Source organism: Protopterus annectens, chromosome 5.part0 (assembly GCF_019279795.1).
Source record: "Protopterus annectens isolate FY-2018-M chromosome 5.part0, PAN1.0, whole genome shotgun sequence".
Taxonomy (NCBI): Eukaryota; Metazoa; Chordata; order Ceratodontiformes; family Protopteridae; genus Protopterus; species Protopterus annectens.
Genome location: NC_056735.1, coordinates 1,973,782,095 through 1,973,797,439, shown reverse-complemented (window position 1 = coordinate 1,973,797,439; position 15,345 = coordinate 1,973,782,095). Strand labels below are relative to the sequence as shown.

The 15,345-nt window shown below is 46.5% G+C and overlaps 1 protein-coding gene across 1 annotated transcript in view; it reads right to left on the bottom strand.

Moving 5' to 3' along the window:
* Positions 1–15,345, bottom strand: part of DIS3 (DIS3 homolog, exosome endoribonuclease and 3'-5' exoribonuclease) — a 1,475,941-nt gene that overhangs the window by 938,724 nt on the left and 521,872 nt on the right. The window contains exon 9 of the mRNA XM_044072053.1: positions 9,641–9,757. Coding sequence (XP_043927988.1) covers positions 9,641–9,757 — 117 coding nt within the window. The remainder of the gene's footprint in view (positions 1–9,640; positions 9,758–15,345) is intronic.

Here is a 15,345-nt window from a genome sequence, read left to right as displayed (position 1 = left end):
ATATCTTGCGAGGTACATTCCAAAAGGGGTGTTGTACTCTATAATGGGTCTAATGAGTGCCGAGCAGAGTGGAACAATGACCTTTCATTTCCTGGATGAGAACCCTTTTGTGATGAGGTGTGCTGCATAGGATTTCCTGACTACTGTGGCGATGTGATTATCAAAGGAGAGACTACTGTCCACCTGGGTCCCAAGGTCTTTTATCACACATTCGGCGTTAAGCAGACTGCCGTTTATGTGGTAGTTCATGGGTACAGAGAGTTTTTACCAAAGGGGATGACGATGCACTTTTTGGCATGCCTCTGATACTAGGCATCTGTCTCAGTGAGGCCCTTCTTTAGGATGTCCACATCATTTGGGGACTTGACTATGGCTCCTAGTTTGCAGTCATCTGTGAACTTCGTTAGCCAGAGGCCTTCTGTGTTAGCCTGTATTTCAGAGAAGTAGATACCAAACAGGAGAGGTCCCAGGACTGAACCCTGTGGTACTCCACTTGTCACTGGTTTGAAGTCAGATTTGAAGTTTGCAACTTTTACAGTGTGGGTTCTGTCAGTGAGCCAGTTGGCAACCCATCTTGTGACATAGGGACTTACACCTAGTTCTTTGAGTTTAGCTATAATTCCAGAATGGGGAATGGTGTTGAAAGCCTTGGCGAGGTCAAGATAGGCTGTGTGAACCACCTTACCCTCGTCTACGGCTTTGGTGACTGCCTCAAAGAAGTCAAACAGGTTCAGAAGGCATGATCTGCCTTTCACAAAACTGAACTGGGTGGAGTCCAGAGTTTGGAGGTTACCAATGTCTTTGTTTATGAGTTCCATGATAATACATTCCATGGCCTTACAGACTAGGCTCGTCAGGCTAACAGGGCAATAGTTCCCAGGATCAGTGGAGGCTCCCCCTTTGTGGAGTGGGATAACTGTTGCTGTGCGTCATTTAGTGGGCGCAAAGCCTGATGTGAGACTATGATTGAACATGGTGCTTAGGTGGAGAGCCAGTTCGTTCCGATATTCGTGTAAAAAGCAGCCTGGGATGTTGTCCGGACCCATGGATGCTGTGTTTCTGGTTTTAGAGAGTGCAGCTTTTACCTGCATAGACATGATTACAGGGACTCTGCATTCTTCCTGTATAGATATGGGCCTTTTAGGGGGTGGGGGGTAAAGTTACCACTAAACCTATCTGCCAGGATGCTGGCAATCAGTTGGTTCTGTAATTTTCATGCCGTTGTGCTGTAACTCAGAGCAGATCTGGGTGTTGCCATTGAGATTCTTGACATAGCTATAGAATGCTTTGTTGCTGCCCTTAGAATCATTGGTGATTTTGTTTTCGTAGCTAAATTTGGAGGATCTTATAAGGGATCTCAGCTTCTTACTGAGGCTGGCCAGGGAGCTCCTCCACTCATGGGATTTTACTCTCTTTTCCAACAGTTTCTTCCTTCTGTTGTAGAGTTTGTTTATGGCAGGGGACCACCAGACTGGTTTCCTCTTTTTGGAGGATAACGTCTTGGTTCTGCTTGGGATAGCATGATCCATGCGCTCGTTTGTAAGTGCTTATAGAGTCATTTGTGTAGGAATCATCTGCATGGGTGTCATGAAGTCCGCCACTTCTGTCTTAAGAAGCATGAAGTTAGCTTTGGAGAAATTTTTTACCGTAGTTTCCTTAATGGTGGGTGGGGGCTGGATGCAGATACAGTACAGTTTTGTACCTACCATAAATGTAGATGTCCGATAGGTATGCATCTGCAGTCATAACATATGGGTTGTCCTGCCTCAGGCAGCCCTTCGGTCGGCCAGATTCCAAAGTCTGGGTCTGGCCTCGGCTGATGTCGCACTTTCCCCGACGTCATAGCTCCTGGGGTATAAAGGCATCAGCCGACGCCATTTTCCTCAGTGTTTCTTGCCCCAGATGCCAGATGCCCTCTAGGAAGGCTAAATTTGATTAAATGTTGAATGTTCCAAACAGTAGCAAAAAATATATACATATATACAAACAAACATATACACCATAATAGATTCCCCCAGCTAGCTGAAAGAGGGGTAAGTACCCTAGGAATACCACAGAGGGGAAGGAGGGTGGGTAATCCTGACTGCAGATGCATACCTATCGGACATCTACATTTATGGTAGGTACAAAACTGTACTATGTCCTTCAAGGATGCATCTGCAGTCTTAACATATGGGTAGAATACCATAGCCAAACTGGGGGAGGAGGTACTAAGATAAGGATGGTGTAGTTAAGATCCCCTGTAAAACTGCAGTTGCAAAGCCTGCTCGGGATCTGGAGTATAAAGGTAGATTATAATGCTTGGCAAATGTATGCACGGAGCTCCAAGTAGCAGCTTCTAAAATGTCCTTGGTAGCCACCCCTCGTAGGAAAGCTGTAGTGGTGGCTGTGGCCCTTGTGGAATGAGGCCTGATAAGTTCAGGAGCTGTCTTTCCATGAAAAGAGTAGCAAAAGCTAATGCAATTTCCTATCCATTTTGAAATTGTCTGCTTGGAAATTGCTTTTCCTTGCACCCCAGTTGCATAGGCTATAAAAAGTTGGTCAGTTTTTCTGCTGGTTTTAGTTCTGTCCAGATAGTAGCGTAGCTGTCTGTGTATATCCAAGGTGTGCAAGAGTTTCTCTCCTTTGTTCTGTGGGTTAGGGAAGAACGTAGGCAAATGAATGGCTTGGTTCAAGGATACCCTGGATACCACCTTTGGCATGAAAGTTGGATTGGTTCTGAGACACTCTATCCTGGTGAAAAATAAGGAAAGGCTGCACTGCCATTAATGCCTGTAGCTCGGATACTCTTCTTGCTGAAGTGATTGCCAGAAGGAAAGCAGTTTTCCAAGATAAAAACTGTAAGTCTGCTGATGCTGCTGGTTCAAAAGGAGGCAGTGTCAATTTTTCCAGCACAAAATTGAGATCCCATGCAGATAGAGGGGGTCTCCTTGGAGGTTTAACATTTTTGATCCCTCTCAGAAATTGTCTGAGTAGAGGGTGAGAGAAGGTAGGAGGATCCATATTGTATTCTGCTGAAATTGCTGAAGCATGAATCTTAATGGAAGAGTAAGACAGGCCATTGTGGAACAATTCTGCTAAGTATTCTAGGATGTGTGCTAGGTTTGCCACTGTAACATCTGTGCCCTTTGATGTGCTCCAAATGAGGAATCTCTTCCATTTAGTGGAGTATGCCTTCCTTGTGGAGGGTCTGCGAGCCTCCAGGATAATGTCCTTGACCCTTTGAGATAAGACAGTTTGGTTTGGTTTTAAGCAATTTTCCAGGCAGTTAGTTGCAGAGTTTTCAAGTTTGGATGCAGGGTCTTGAAGTTGTTCTGCGTTAGAAGAAGAGGCCATAGGGGTAGAGGCCATGAGTTCGCCTGAGACATGTTTTTCAGTAGCGGATACCAGTGTTGTCTTGGCCAGTCCGGAGCTATTAGTATCACCTTTGGCTGTTCCTCCCTGATCTTCAGAAGAACCTTGTACATCAATGGGAGAGGTGGGAATGCATACACTATTAGGGCATTCCAGCTGAAAGAGAGAGAGTCCACCCTCCAGGCTTGTGGGTGGTATGTCCTTGAGCAGAATTTCTTCAGTTGGTGGTTGAGAGGGGAGGCGAACAGATCTATCTCTGGCAATCCCCATTTCTTTGTTATGAGTTTGAAGATGTCTGGATGCAGCATCCATTCGTGAGCATCCGTGGTAGTCCTGCTTAAGCTGTCTGCTAGTGAATTCTCTTTTCCTGGTACAAATATGGCCTGCAGCTGGATATTGAGATTCAGGCCTAGGTTCCACAGATCCATTGCCATCCGGCATAGAGGGTAGGAATGCGTGCCTCCCTGTTTGTTTATGTACCACATGACCGTGGTGTTGTCTGTCCTTATCAGCAGATGCCCTTGCTGGAGGAATGGTTTGAATGCCTCGATTGCATGCTTCACTGCCAGCATCTCCTTTTGGTTTATGTGCAAGTTTAGCTGTCCTTGAGACCATAGGCCTTTGATGCATTTGTCCTCCATGTGTGCTCCCCATCCTAGGTCTGAGGCGTCCGTGGTGATGGTCTGCCTTGGTTTTGGTTTCTTGAAAGGCAACCCTCATGGCAGGCCTGAGCCCACCACAGGAATTCCTTTTGAAGGCATGGAATGATTGGTATCATGGTTTCTAGACTGTGTCTGTGTTGAGACCATACATTCCTTAGGTACCATTGTAATTTTCTCATATGCAGCCTGGCATGTGGGATCAAGATTATGCAGGATGCCATGAAACCCAAGGCCTGCAGGACTTTCCTTGCAGTAAGCTGAGTTTGTCTTGTCAAAGTCATGAAATAATCTGGAAGTTGTTTTTGTTTTTCTTCTGAGAAAAGCCATCTGAGTTATTGTGTCCAGATCTGCACCCAAAAAGGTTATCCTTTGGGATGGCACTAGTCTTGACTTTTGGATGTTGACTGTGTATCCCAAGGCCTGTAGCAGGTGTATGACATAGGCCAAATCCTTTATCAATTTTGTCTTGTTGTCCGCTTGTATTAGGCAGTCGTCCAGGTATGGGTAGATTTGAATTTCCTGAAGTCTGCAATGTGCAATTACTGATGCCAGGCATTTCGTGAATACTCTGGGCGCAGTAGATAAGCCAAAGGGCAATGCTGAGAATTGATAATGCTCTGATCCTGCAAGAAATCTGAGGTGTCTTCTGCAATCTGGTTGGATAGGGACGTGCAGGTATGCCTCCTTGAGATCTAGAGTCACCAGCCAAGACTCCTTGCCCAACATGGGAAGAAGTTGCTGTAGGGTCAGCATTTTGAATTTTGGTACAATGAGATATGTGTTCAGTGCGGACAAGTCGAGAACAGGCCTCCATTGGTTTTCTTTTCTTGGTACAAGGTATAGTCTGGAGTAAAATCCTTGGCCTTGTTCCATAGATGGTACCCTTTCTATTGCTTTCATCTGAAGTAAATTTTTGATTTGTCTTAAAGCCTCTGGCTTCTGATTTGGTGGTAGGTTTGGCATTCCGCTCCTTTTTGGTAAAGTGTGGAAGTGAAACCTGTATCCTTTGTCTATTGTTTGTAATGTCCATGTGTCCTTTGTAATGCAATGCCAGTTTTTTGAGAATAAAGCCAGCTTTCCGCCCAAGGGAGCTTCCAGTTGTTCCCTGGTAGGAGGAATCAGAGTCAAGTCATTGTGTCTGTCCTGTGCTAGTTGTTGTAGTTGCAGCTGTGGCAGTATTCCTCTGGTTGGCAGGCTGCCACTGACGGCCCCTATAAGCACCCTTTATTTGACCTCTGCCTCGAGGGCGTCTATTCCTGCCTCTCTGAGCCCTGGAGGTGTCTGGAAAGGACCAATTCTTGGAAGGCCAGTTTCTGCTGAACCTCGGAGGTTGGACCTGTAGAAATTCCTTTACTGTTTGCACTGATTTTGCTTTTTCTTCCACCTTCTTTAGAATCTCCTGTGCGGGGGAGCCAAATAAACTTTGTTTCTCCATTGGAGCATCTAGGAGCTTAGCCTTGACATGGTCTGGCAGGGATTGCTCTTTTAGCCAGGCATGCCTACAAATTACTGCCCCAGTCATAGCTGATCTAAATTAAGCCTCCAGTGCATCATAGCCACATTTTAAGAAATGATTAATGACCTGCTGAGAGTTGTGTACCAAATCCTGAAGGGATTTATGGTCTAAAGGTTCAGGAGAAGAAAGCTTCTTATTCAGCTGATCTAACAAGTATTCTTGGTACTGTATCATATGGAATTGACAGTTTAAAGCCCTGGCAGAAAGAGTAGCAGATGTATAAACCTTTTTACCCCATCTCTCTAATGCTCTAGACTCTCTTTCAGAGGGTAGGGGATTTTTGGCAGTGGCAGCTGCAACACCTTTTGGGCCCTGTGAAATAGTTTCTGGATCTGCAGCATCGGCTTTATACAGGTGGAAGTGAGACTCCGGGACCCTGTGATATCTGTCAGGTTTGGCAGGGGCCTGAGGAAGAGAATCAGGTGCAGAACTAACATCATTATACACATCATCAATAACAGTTAGCACTGGTGGTATGGCTAAGGGCCTATGCTGGGGCTAATGTAAAAAAGTCCTTAGCCTTTTTCTAGAATCAGAAAAATCCTGACCCTGCCATTGAAAGTGTTCCCTCATAGAGCGCAAGGTCTCCCCAAAGGAAAATTCTTCAGGAGGGGAGGCAGAAGGGATAGAATCTTCAGCATCTGAATCCTCGTAAGGGGAATAGGCCCCTTCCTGATGGTCTGACAAATCAGATTCATCCGTGGAGTAATCAGAGGAGACAGGATCAGAGGGTTCAGTCCTAGCCCTTTTGTCTGGTGGAGGTTGGGAGGCCCTGTCTGGGTGAGGTTGGGAACCCCTAATCAAGGATATAAGGTCCTCAGCAAGACTGAGAATCTGAGAACTTGAGGAAGGCCTCTGAGAAGTAGATTTGGCAGGTAAAGATTTTGAAAGTTTGGCAGCTTTAGCCCTGGAGAATGCCTTAATAGACATAGAAGCTGGAGGCCTAGCTGCCCCACGTGCAGGTGTAGAAATGTCCAATGGAATGGTGTCGGACAAATCTTGAGCGCTAGCTTCGGTAGAGATTTCTGAAGCCGACTCAGCTGGGGCCTCGCTGGCCTCGGTTGTCGGAGGTAAGGTTTCTGTAGTAGGAAGAACCGAGGGCTCGGTTTCAGCCAAAACCGAGTCACTCACGGTAGGCCTAGCCGTGGTTTCAGCCGAAACCGCGGGTCGCGAGTGTCAGTCCTTTTCCCTGCGCTTTTTGGCCAAATGCGTAGTCGGAGTCTCCGACGGCATTTTATATGCAAAAGCGGATCCGAAAAATTCTTCTGCAAACTCCGACCGACGTCTAAGAGTCCGTCGGTTGAAGGAGGCAAAGGCTAAACAAGCTGATACGTCGTGGTCTGGGCCTAAGCAGGGAAGGCAGTAAGAATGGAAATCCTTATGAGGTATTTGTTTCCCACAAGTTAAACAATTATTTACTTTGTCTGACATCGGCTGAGGCAAGAAAGTCCCCAACGGGGTACTTAGCTTTTTTCGAAGTATTCGGTAGCTGAAATCTCTGGATCTGACCGACCGGCACTTGCGAACAGCTTCTGCTTCGGGCACCGCGCGGCAAAAAAGACGGAGGAAAATGGCGTCGGCTGATGCCTTTATATCCCAGGAGCTATGACGTCGGGGAAAGTGCGACATCAGCCGAGGCCAGACCCAGACTTTGGAATCCGGCCGACCGAAGGGCTGCCTGAGGCAGGACAACCCATATGTTATGACTGCAGATGCATCCTTGAAGGACATCTAGGGTGATTAGCTTACTGTTGGACCTGACAAATGAAGAGTTGACTTCAGGTGTGGAACACAGGTCACTCATGTTGGTAATGACTAGGTCTAGGATACTGATGCCCCTGGTGGGGATAAGTTGATCCAGGGAATTGAAATTTATAAATTCCAGAAAATGGTGAGCGAAGGAGTTGGTACACGAGTAGTTTTCTCAGTTAATGGTGGGGTAGTTGAAATCGCCCATTATTAGGGTGTTTGGTTGAACCCTAATATTTTCCAGTATATCAAGAAAAGAGGAGTGGGAATCCTGTGGCATGGTGGGGGATCTGTAGCAAGCTAAAATTTGGATTGCAGTTTTGCCCAGAGTAAGTTGCACTTGGATAACCTTGGATGCATTATGCTGCGCAACTAGCCTGGAGGTGTGGATATCCTTAATGAATAAGGACACACCTCCGCCTTTGGTGTTCTGGTCCAGGTTAGATGGCCGAAAAGTGTGGTATGAGTTAGAGCCTGGTAATGCAGGGGTGCACTCTACAGCCTTGAACCAGGTTCTCAGTTACTGCACAGATATTGATGTTCTCCATTTTAAAGAGTGCCTCGAGTGAGTGCATTTTGAGATTTAGACTTCTAGCATTGAGTAGCATTACCCTCAGTTATTTCTTGCCTGTTCCTGTTACGGTGGTGAATTTGTCATTTGAGCCTTGCCTAAAAATTTTTATTTAAGGAGTTCCAAGGTACGTTGCTGAAATTTCAGCATATGAACTGACAATTTAGTGCCCTGATAACAAGAGTAGCTGAGGTGTATACTTTCTTACCCCATCTGTCCAATGCTCCGGAATCCCTGTCTGAGGGGGTGTGATTCTTAGCTGAGGTTGTATTAATTCCTTTTGGCCCTTGAGAAATAACCTCAGGGTCAGCTGTAGGATTTTTAAAAAGATATTTGTGTGAGTCAGGGACTCTATAGTACCTGTCTGGTTTTTTTGGGAGCAGGAGGAAGGGCATCAGGAGTCAAGCTGGATTTGAGGAAAACATCCTCCACAACATTCAGGACTGGGGAGATGGTCAAAGGTCTATGTTGTGGAATATCTAGGAATTCTCTGAGTCTCTTTTTAGACTGAGGGTAGTCCTGACTCTCCCACTGGAAATGCTCACTTAAGGTATGGAGGGCTTCCCCAAAGGAAAAATCCTCTGGGGGAGAGGCTGAAGGAATGGAATCCTCTGCATCAGAATCCTCTTAAGTGGAGAGGGGATGCATGTCTTCATATTCAGATTCATCTGACTCTTGTTCAGACAAAACTACAGGAGAGAGATCTCTTTTCCTTTTGGAGGGGGTAGCTTGGCTTCCCTTGATCAGCATGATAAGGTCTTCCACCATTTTAAGTATTTGAGACTGAGGCAAGGTAGCAGGCTCCTGAGAGTGGGTCATCGGTTTCTTGGGTCTGGTTCGTACCCAGGGCCTAAGAAACTCGGTAGTTTTAGAAAGAATGGTTGTCGTGAAAGATGTTGGTTTGTGTCGAGATTCGGTAGTGTGAAGGACTTCCTCAGAAGCCAGTGCCCACTCAGTGGCTCCGGACCCATCCAATGTTGAGACGACTGCAGGATCCAGAGTCAAAGAAAAGTTTTGCGGCATACCGGCTACTCAGAAAGGGTCTCAGTAGCAGCCTGCAAATCAACAGAACAGGCATCGGGGTTGTGAAAGCGCCTCACTGAGGACTGGAGAACTGACGACTAGCTTAACGGAAGCGTCGTTGGTAGGACTGGACCTGTGCGGTCTTCTCTGTCTTTATCTTTACGTTTTTTTTGGAAGATCTGCTGTTAGCTGGCTTACTGACACCACATCGGAATTAGAGGACTGTAAGCGAAAATATTTGGCTACAATAAGGGCCTGTTTTGGCGCTGAACAAAGCACAGAAGCAGCAATGAGGTACGTCGTGGTCTGGGCCTAAACAAGTGACGCAGTAAGAGTGGAAGTCTCGGTGTGCTATTAGTTTTCCACGGGCAAGACAATTATTAACTTTTTCTGACATCAGTTAGTGCAAGAAAAAAGGATCCCCAACGGGGTACTTCGCTTTAGAAGACTTCAACTTCAATTCAGCAAATGAAAACTCAGGTAGCGGCCAACTGGCACTCATGCGAACTGCTTCTGCTTTGGGCTCCACAGCAAGAAAGACTAATGTAATGGCGTCGGCTGCCTTACTTTATACTACTGATGACCTGACGTCAGTCCTCAAGCGACAGCAACCGACGCAGAAATACTAAGCCTCTGGTATTTGGGTCGGCCGAGGGCTACCCTGGCAGGGATAACTCAAATGTGATGATTGCAACAGTGAAACATGAAGACCATCTACAACTAAGGACTGAGGAGGCAAAGGAAAACTTTACTGAACACAGGTACCTCAAGGTTTCCATTTGGCAGCTCCCGGCAATGTAGAGCATCATCAATATCTGTACATCCCGGAGGATCCACACTACAAATGTAAAGATGTCTCAGATCCACTCGATATCTCATGTCCTGAAATTCAAACGAAACAATAATGTAACAAATTATTTATACAGCTTTTTGGTACACGCCTAATATTATTACCTGATAATATGGCAGCATAACTATGTCATTCTACACTGTTACAAAAAGCATGAATTCTAAATAAATGACAGACTAAACACTATACGCTTTCTCTTCTCAACAACTAAAAGCTCAAAATATGAAGTGTGAGAAACCAATAAAATGCTGAAGTTGCCTGTCAAAGAACTAGCTGTATTGCACTTTTTTAATGGTCAGGTGATGCAAAACAAAGGTCTCAGCAAAACATAGTCCAAGACAGATAACAGAAAGGTATCCTTTTCTTCAAAGTTAGATAAACTTCCTCATTCAAAAAAATTTTGGGGTGCTGTCTTTCCCTGTTGGCAAGTCACAGCAAGAAAGTACAGCTGTGTACACTTACCATACACGTAGATGTTCGAGTGTATTCACTGTTGCAGTCATCACATTTGAGTTATCCCTGCCAGGGTAGCCCTCGGCCAGCCTGAATACCAGAGGCTTAGTATTTCTGCTTCGGTTGCTGTCGCTTGCGGACTGACGTCAGGTCGTCAGTAGTAGAAAGTACGGCAGCCGACACCATTACATCAGTTTTTCTTGCCCTAACCTGTCAGGAGCCCCCAAAGTAGCAGGCCACGTTCTGGTGGAAGAACCCCAACAGTGGAAAATAAATACCAATATGTCCCTTGTAAGGAAAGAAAGAGAATAAAGGGAGATGGAGGGAGGGAAACCAGGACTGCAACAGTGAATACACTCGAACACATTTATGGTAAGTGTACACAACTGTACTATGTTCTTCGTGTTTCACTGTTGCAGTCATCACATTTGGGTAGATTCCCAAAGCTGAGGAAATGGGTGGAGGCAGTCAAGGAAACTAGGAGCTGGCTAGGATGCCCTGCAATACTGCAGAGGCAAACCCTGCCCTGGATTTGGAGAAGAGAGGCAAGTGGTAATGCTTGGTAAAAGTGTGAGCAGATGTCCAGGTGGCAGCCTCAAAGATGTCACTGGTGGGGACTCCTCTTAGGAAAGCTGCAGAGGTGGAGGCTGCTCTGGTGGAGTGTGTCCTACCCCCTTGGGGCGAGGCTTTCCATGTTGTTTGTAGCAGAAATGGATGCAGTGTGCTATCCATTTGGAAATGGTTTGCTTGGAGATGGCTTTGCCTTTTGCCCCTGTAGCAAAGCTAACCAGCAACTGATCAGACTTTCTGAAGGATTTAGTCCTGTCCAGATATAATCTGAGCTGTCTGTGCACATCTAGAGTGAGGAATCCTTTCCCCCTTGTTTTGGGGATTAGTAAAGAAGGTGGGCAGATGAATGGATTGGGTGAGAGCCACACTGGACACCACTTTGGGCATGAAGGATGGGTTAGTTCTGAAGGATACCCTGTCTGCATGGAAGATGATGAAGGGTTCCACAGCCATGAGTGCTTGCAGTTCAGACTCTTCTGGCTGAAGTGATGGCCAGAAGGAAAGCAGTTTTTCAGGAGAGAAATTTTAGCGGTGCAGAAGAAGCTAGTTCGAAAGGGGGCAGGATGAGCTTCTGCAAGACAAAGTTAAGGTCCCAAGCTGGTGTTGGTGCCCTTCTGGGGGGGCCTCAAGTTGCAACCCCTCTGAGGAACTGTTTGATCAAAGGGTGTCAGAAAAGGGGCTGCTCAGTGGGAAAATGGGCAGAAATAGCAGAGGCATGAATTTTTATAGAGGAGAAAGAGAGACTGCTGTGTACTAGGTCAGCTAAGTAATCTAGGATGAGAGGGATGGAGGGCTGTGCCATATTGGCTCCCTTATCCTGGATCCAGGTGCAGAACCTTTTCCATTTATCTGCATAAGACTTTCTGGTGCTAGGACGTCTGGCCTCACGGGTAACATCCAGAATCTGTTTACTTAGAATGTCAGATTGGTTCGGGATTAGGGAATAAGCCAAGCTGCCAAACTGAGTGTCTGCAATTTGGGATGTATGAATTCCCCTTCCCTCTGGGTCAGAAGGTTTGGAATCTGAGGAAGAGGCTATGGAGGCAGCGGGGACAGGCTGCACAGCAAGGGGTACCAGTGTTGTTGGGGCCAGTCTGGAGCTATAAAAATGGTCCTTGGTTTTTCCTCCCTTATTTTGAGCAGTACCCTGGGGATGAGAGGTAGGGGAGGAAAGGCATAGACCGATAGACTGACCCAGGGGAAGGACAGGACATCCACTTTCCAAGCCATGCAGTGATGCTCCCTAGTGTAGAAATTTCTGAGCTGATGGTTGGTGTGGGAAGCAAAAAGGTCAACCTTTGGGGTTCCCCATTTCTGAGTTATTAGGGTGAAGGTATTTCTGTTGAGGTGCTACTCGTGTGGGTCCAGAAGGTTTTTGCTTAATTGGTCTGCCAAAGATTTGAGGGAGCCTGGTAGGAATTGTGCTAACAGGTGTAGTTGCATGGAAGAGGCTGTGAGCCAAATGGTCATGGCCAGCATGCAGAGAGGGTAGGAGTGACTCCGTCCCTGCTTGTTGATGTACCACAGGGATTTCTTGAGGGCTCCATTGGCCCTGTATGCACCTGCCATACAGGTGTGCACCCCAAGCGTAGTCTAATGAGTCTGTGGTGAGGGTCTGGGTGGCGGGGGGTGGGGACAAGGGCAGTCCCTTGTTGTGGGAGCATGTTGTTGCCCACCAAAGAAATTCCTTTCTGAGGCAAGGAATTACAGGTAGAAGAGTTTCCACGTCTTGGGAGTGTTGACACCAAAGGCTCTTTGGGTACCACTGAAGTTTTCTCGTGTGCAGACTGGCACATGGAATGAGTAGTATGCAAGATGCCATGAACCCCAGAGCTTGAAGGATCTTCCTTGCAGGCAGCTGGGGCCTGGTGTCTAGTTGAGAGAAGTAGGTTGTCAGGAAAATTTGTTTCTCTGGTGTAAGGAATGCCATCTGGGATGCTGTGTGCAGACTTGCACCTGAGAAGATTATTCTTTGGGTGGGCACCTGTTTGGATTTCTTTAGGTTGATTGCGTATCCTAGGGAGGTTAGTAGTGTCTTTACAAAGGCCAGGTGCTTGAGCAGCTTTGTCCTGGCTGCCTGAATAAGGCAGTCGTCTAAGTATGGGTAAATTTGAATATTTCTTTATCTGCAAAATGCAATGGCCGGAGCCAGACATTTTGTAAAAAGTCTGGGAGCAGTAGATAAGCCAAATGGAAGCGCAGAGAAGTGAAAGTATTGAGATCCTGCCCTGAAGCAGAGATATTTCCCTGCATGATTCCCTGATAGGAATGTGGAGGTAGGCCACTTTTAGATCTAGGGTGGCTAGCCAAGCGTCCTCGGAGAGCATGGGTAGCAGCTGCTGGAGGGTGAGCATTTTGAATTTTGGGATCACCAGGAAGGTGTTTAGAATTGATAGATCGAGGATGGGGTGCCAGGTGGCCTCTTTTCTGGGCATCAGAAAACATCTGGAGTAGAAGCCTTGGCCTATCTGTTCTGCAGGAACGTGCTCTACTGCTCTGAGAGAGAGAGAGAAGGGAAAGGATTTGCTTCTGAGCCTCTGCCCACTGATTTGATGGTAGATCTGGAAACCCTTTTGGGGTTGGAAGGGTATGGAAGGAAAATTTATATCCCGGAGACACAATGTTCAGAACCCACTGGCCCTTGGTTATGGTGGCCCAGATGCTTGAGTGAAATTAGAGTTTTCCTCCTAGGGGTAAGTGAAGGTGGGTAGAGGGGGGAGGAGGAGGTGAGTTATTGTGAGTTCTTACCATAAGGGGTGGCTTAGAACTCCCTGGTTTTGAAGTGGAGGTAGTCCACTGCTTAGATCTCTGCATTCCCTGGGGCTGCTGTCTGGGTGGTCTGTTTCTACGGGGCCTAGGCTGGGCTGGTTTACTCGAAGCAGGAAAGGACCAGTGCTTGGAGGGACAATACCTGCTGAACCTAGGGGGCTGGACTTGTAAGAAATCCTTAACTGTTTGCATAGATTTTGCTTTTTCTTCCATCTTTTTTAAGACCTCTTCTGCCATAGTGCCAAATAAGTTATCCTTGTGCAAGGGGGCATCCAACAATTTAGATCTGACATGGTCTGGCAGGGGTTGTTCCTTAAGCCATGCATGTCTTCTAATGACAGATCCAGTGACTGCTGCCCTGCAAGAGGTTTCTAGGGCGTCAAAACCACGGTGCAAAAGTCTGTTTAGTTACTTAGCTTGCAGAATGCATAAAGTCTTGCAAATCTTTAGATTCTGTCCAAGCAGGAAGGGAAGACATTTTTTCTTTAAGGAGTTCCAGGGTATGTTGCCGAAATTTCAGCATATGGAACTGACAATTTAGTGCCCTAATAGCAAGAGTAGCTAAGGTGTATACTTTTTTTTACCCCATCAGTCCAATGCTCGGGAATCCCTGTCTGAGGGTGTGGGATTCTTAGCAGAGGTTGCTTTAATCTCTTTTGGCCCTTGAGAAATTACCTCGGAGTCAGCTGCTAGATTTTTAAAAAGATATTTGCGTGAGTCAGGGACTCTATAGTACCTGTCTGGTTTTCTGGGAGCAGGAGGTAGGGCGTCAGGAGTAAAGCTGGATTCAAGGAGAACATCATCCACAACATCCAGGATTGGGGGGATGGCCAAGTGCTGCGAAAGATCTAAGAATTCCCTAATTATCTTTTTAGACTGAGGGTATTTCTGACTCTCCCACTGGAAATGCACCCTTAAAGTATGCAAGGTTTCCCCAAAGGAAAAATCCTCTGGGGGAGAGGCTGAAGGAATGGAGTCCTCTGCATCAGAACCCTCATAAGTGGAGAGGGGTTGCATGTCTTCATAGATGCATCAGATTCATCTGACTCTTGTTCAGACATAACTACAGGGGACAGATCTCTTTTCCTTTTGGAGGGGGTAGCTTGGCTTTCCCTGATCAGCATGATAAGGTCTTTTGTCATTTTAAGCATTTGAAACTGAGGCAAAGTAGCAGGCGCCTGAGAGTGGGCCGTTGGTTTCTTGGGTGTGGTTCGAACCCTGGGCCTAAAAAACTCGGCCATTTTTGAAAGAACGGTAGTCGCGAAAGAAGATATCGGTTTGTGTTGAGATTCGGTAGTGCGAAGGACTTCCTCAGAAGCGGATGCCTGCTCAGCGGCTCTGGACCCATCCAAGGTGAGACGACTGCAGGTTCCTAAGTCAAGTGTTTTGCATCATGCTGGACTTCGAAAGGGTTTCGGTAGCGGCCTGCGAATCAACAGAAGCGGGCATCAGTGGCTGTGAAAGCACCTCACTGAGGACTGACGACTAGCTTAACAGAAGTGTCATCGGTAGGTTTGGACCTGTGCAGTCTGTCTCTGTCTTTATCTTTACGTTTTTTCAGAAGATCTGCTTAAAGAATGATAATTAGAATAAGGATGGCTTAAAGAAGCCATATCGGAATTCGAAGACTGTAAAAATAAATATCTGGCTACAATAAGACCCCGACGACAGATAGTTCTGGTCTTGAACAAACCACAGAAGCGACAACAGGGTACGTCATGGTCTGGGCCTAAACAAGTGATGCAGTAAGAGTGGAAATCTCGGTGTGGTATTTGCTTTCCATAGGCGAGACAATAGTTACATTTTTCTGACATCGGTTAGTGCAAGA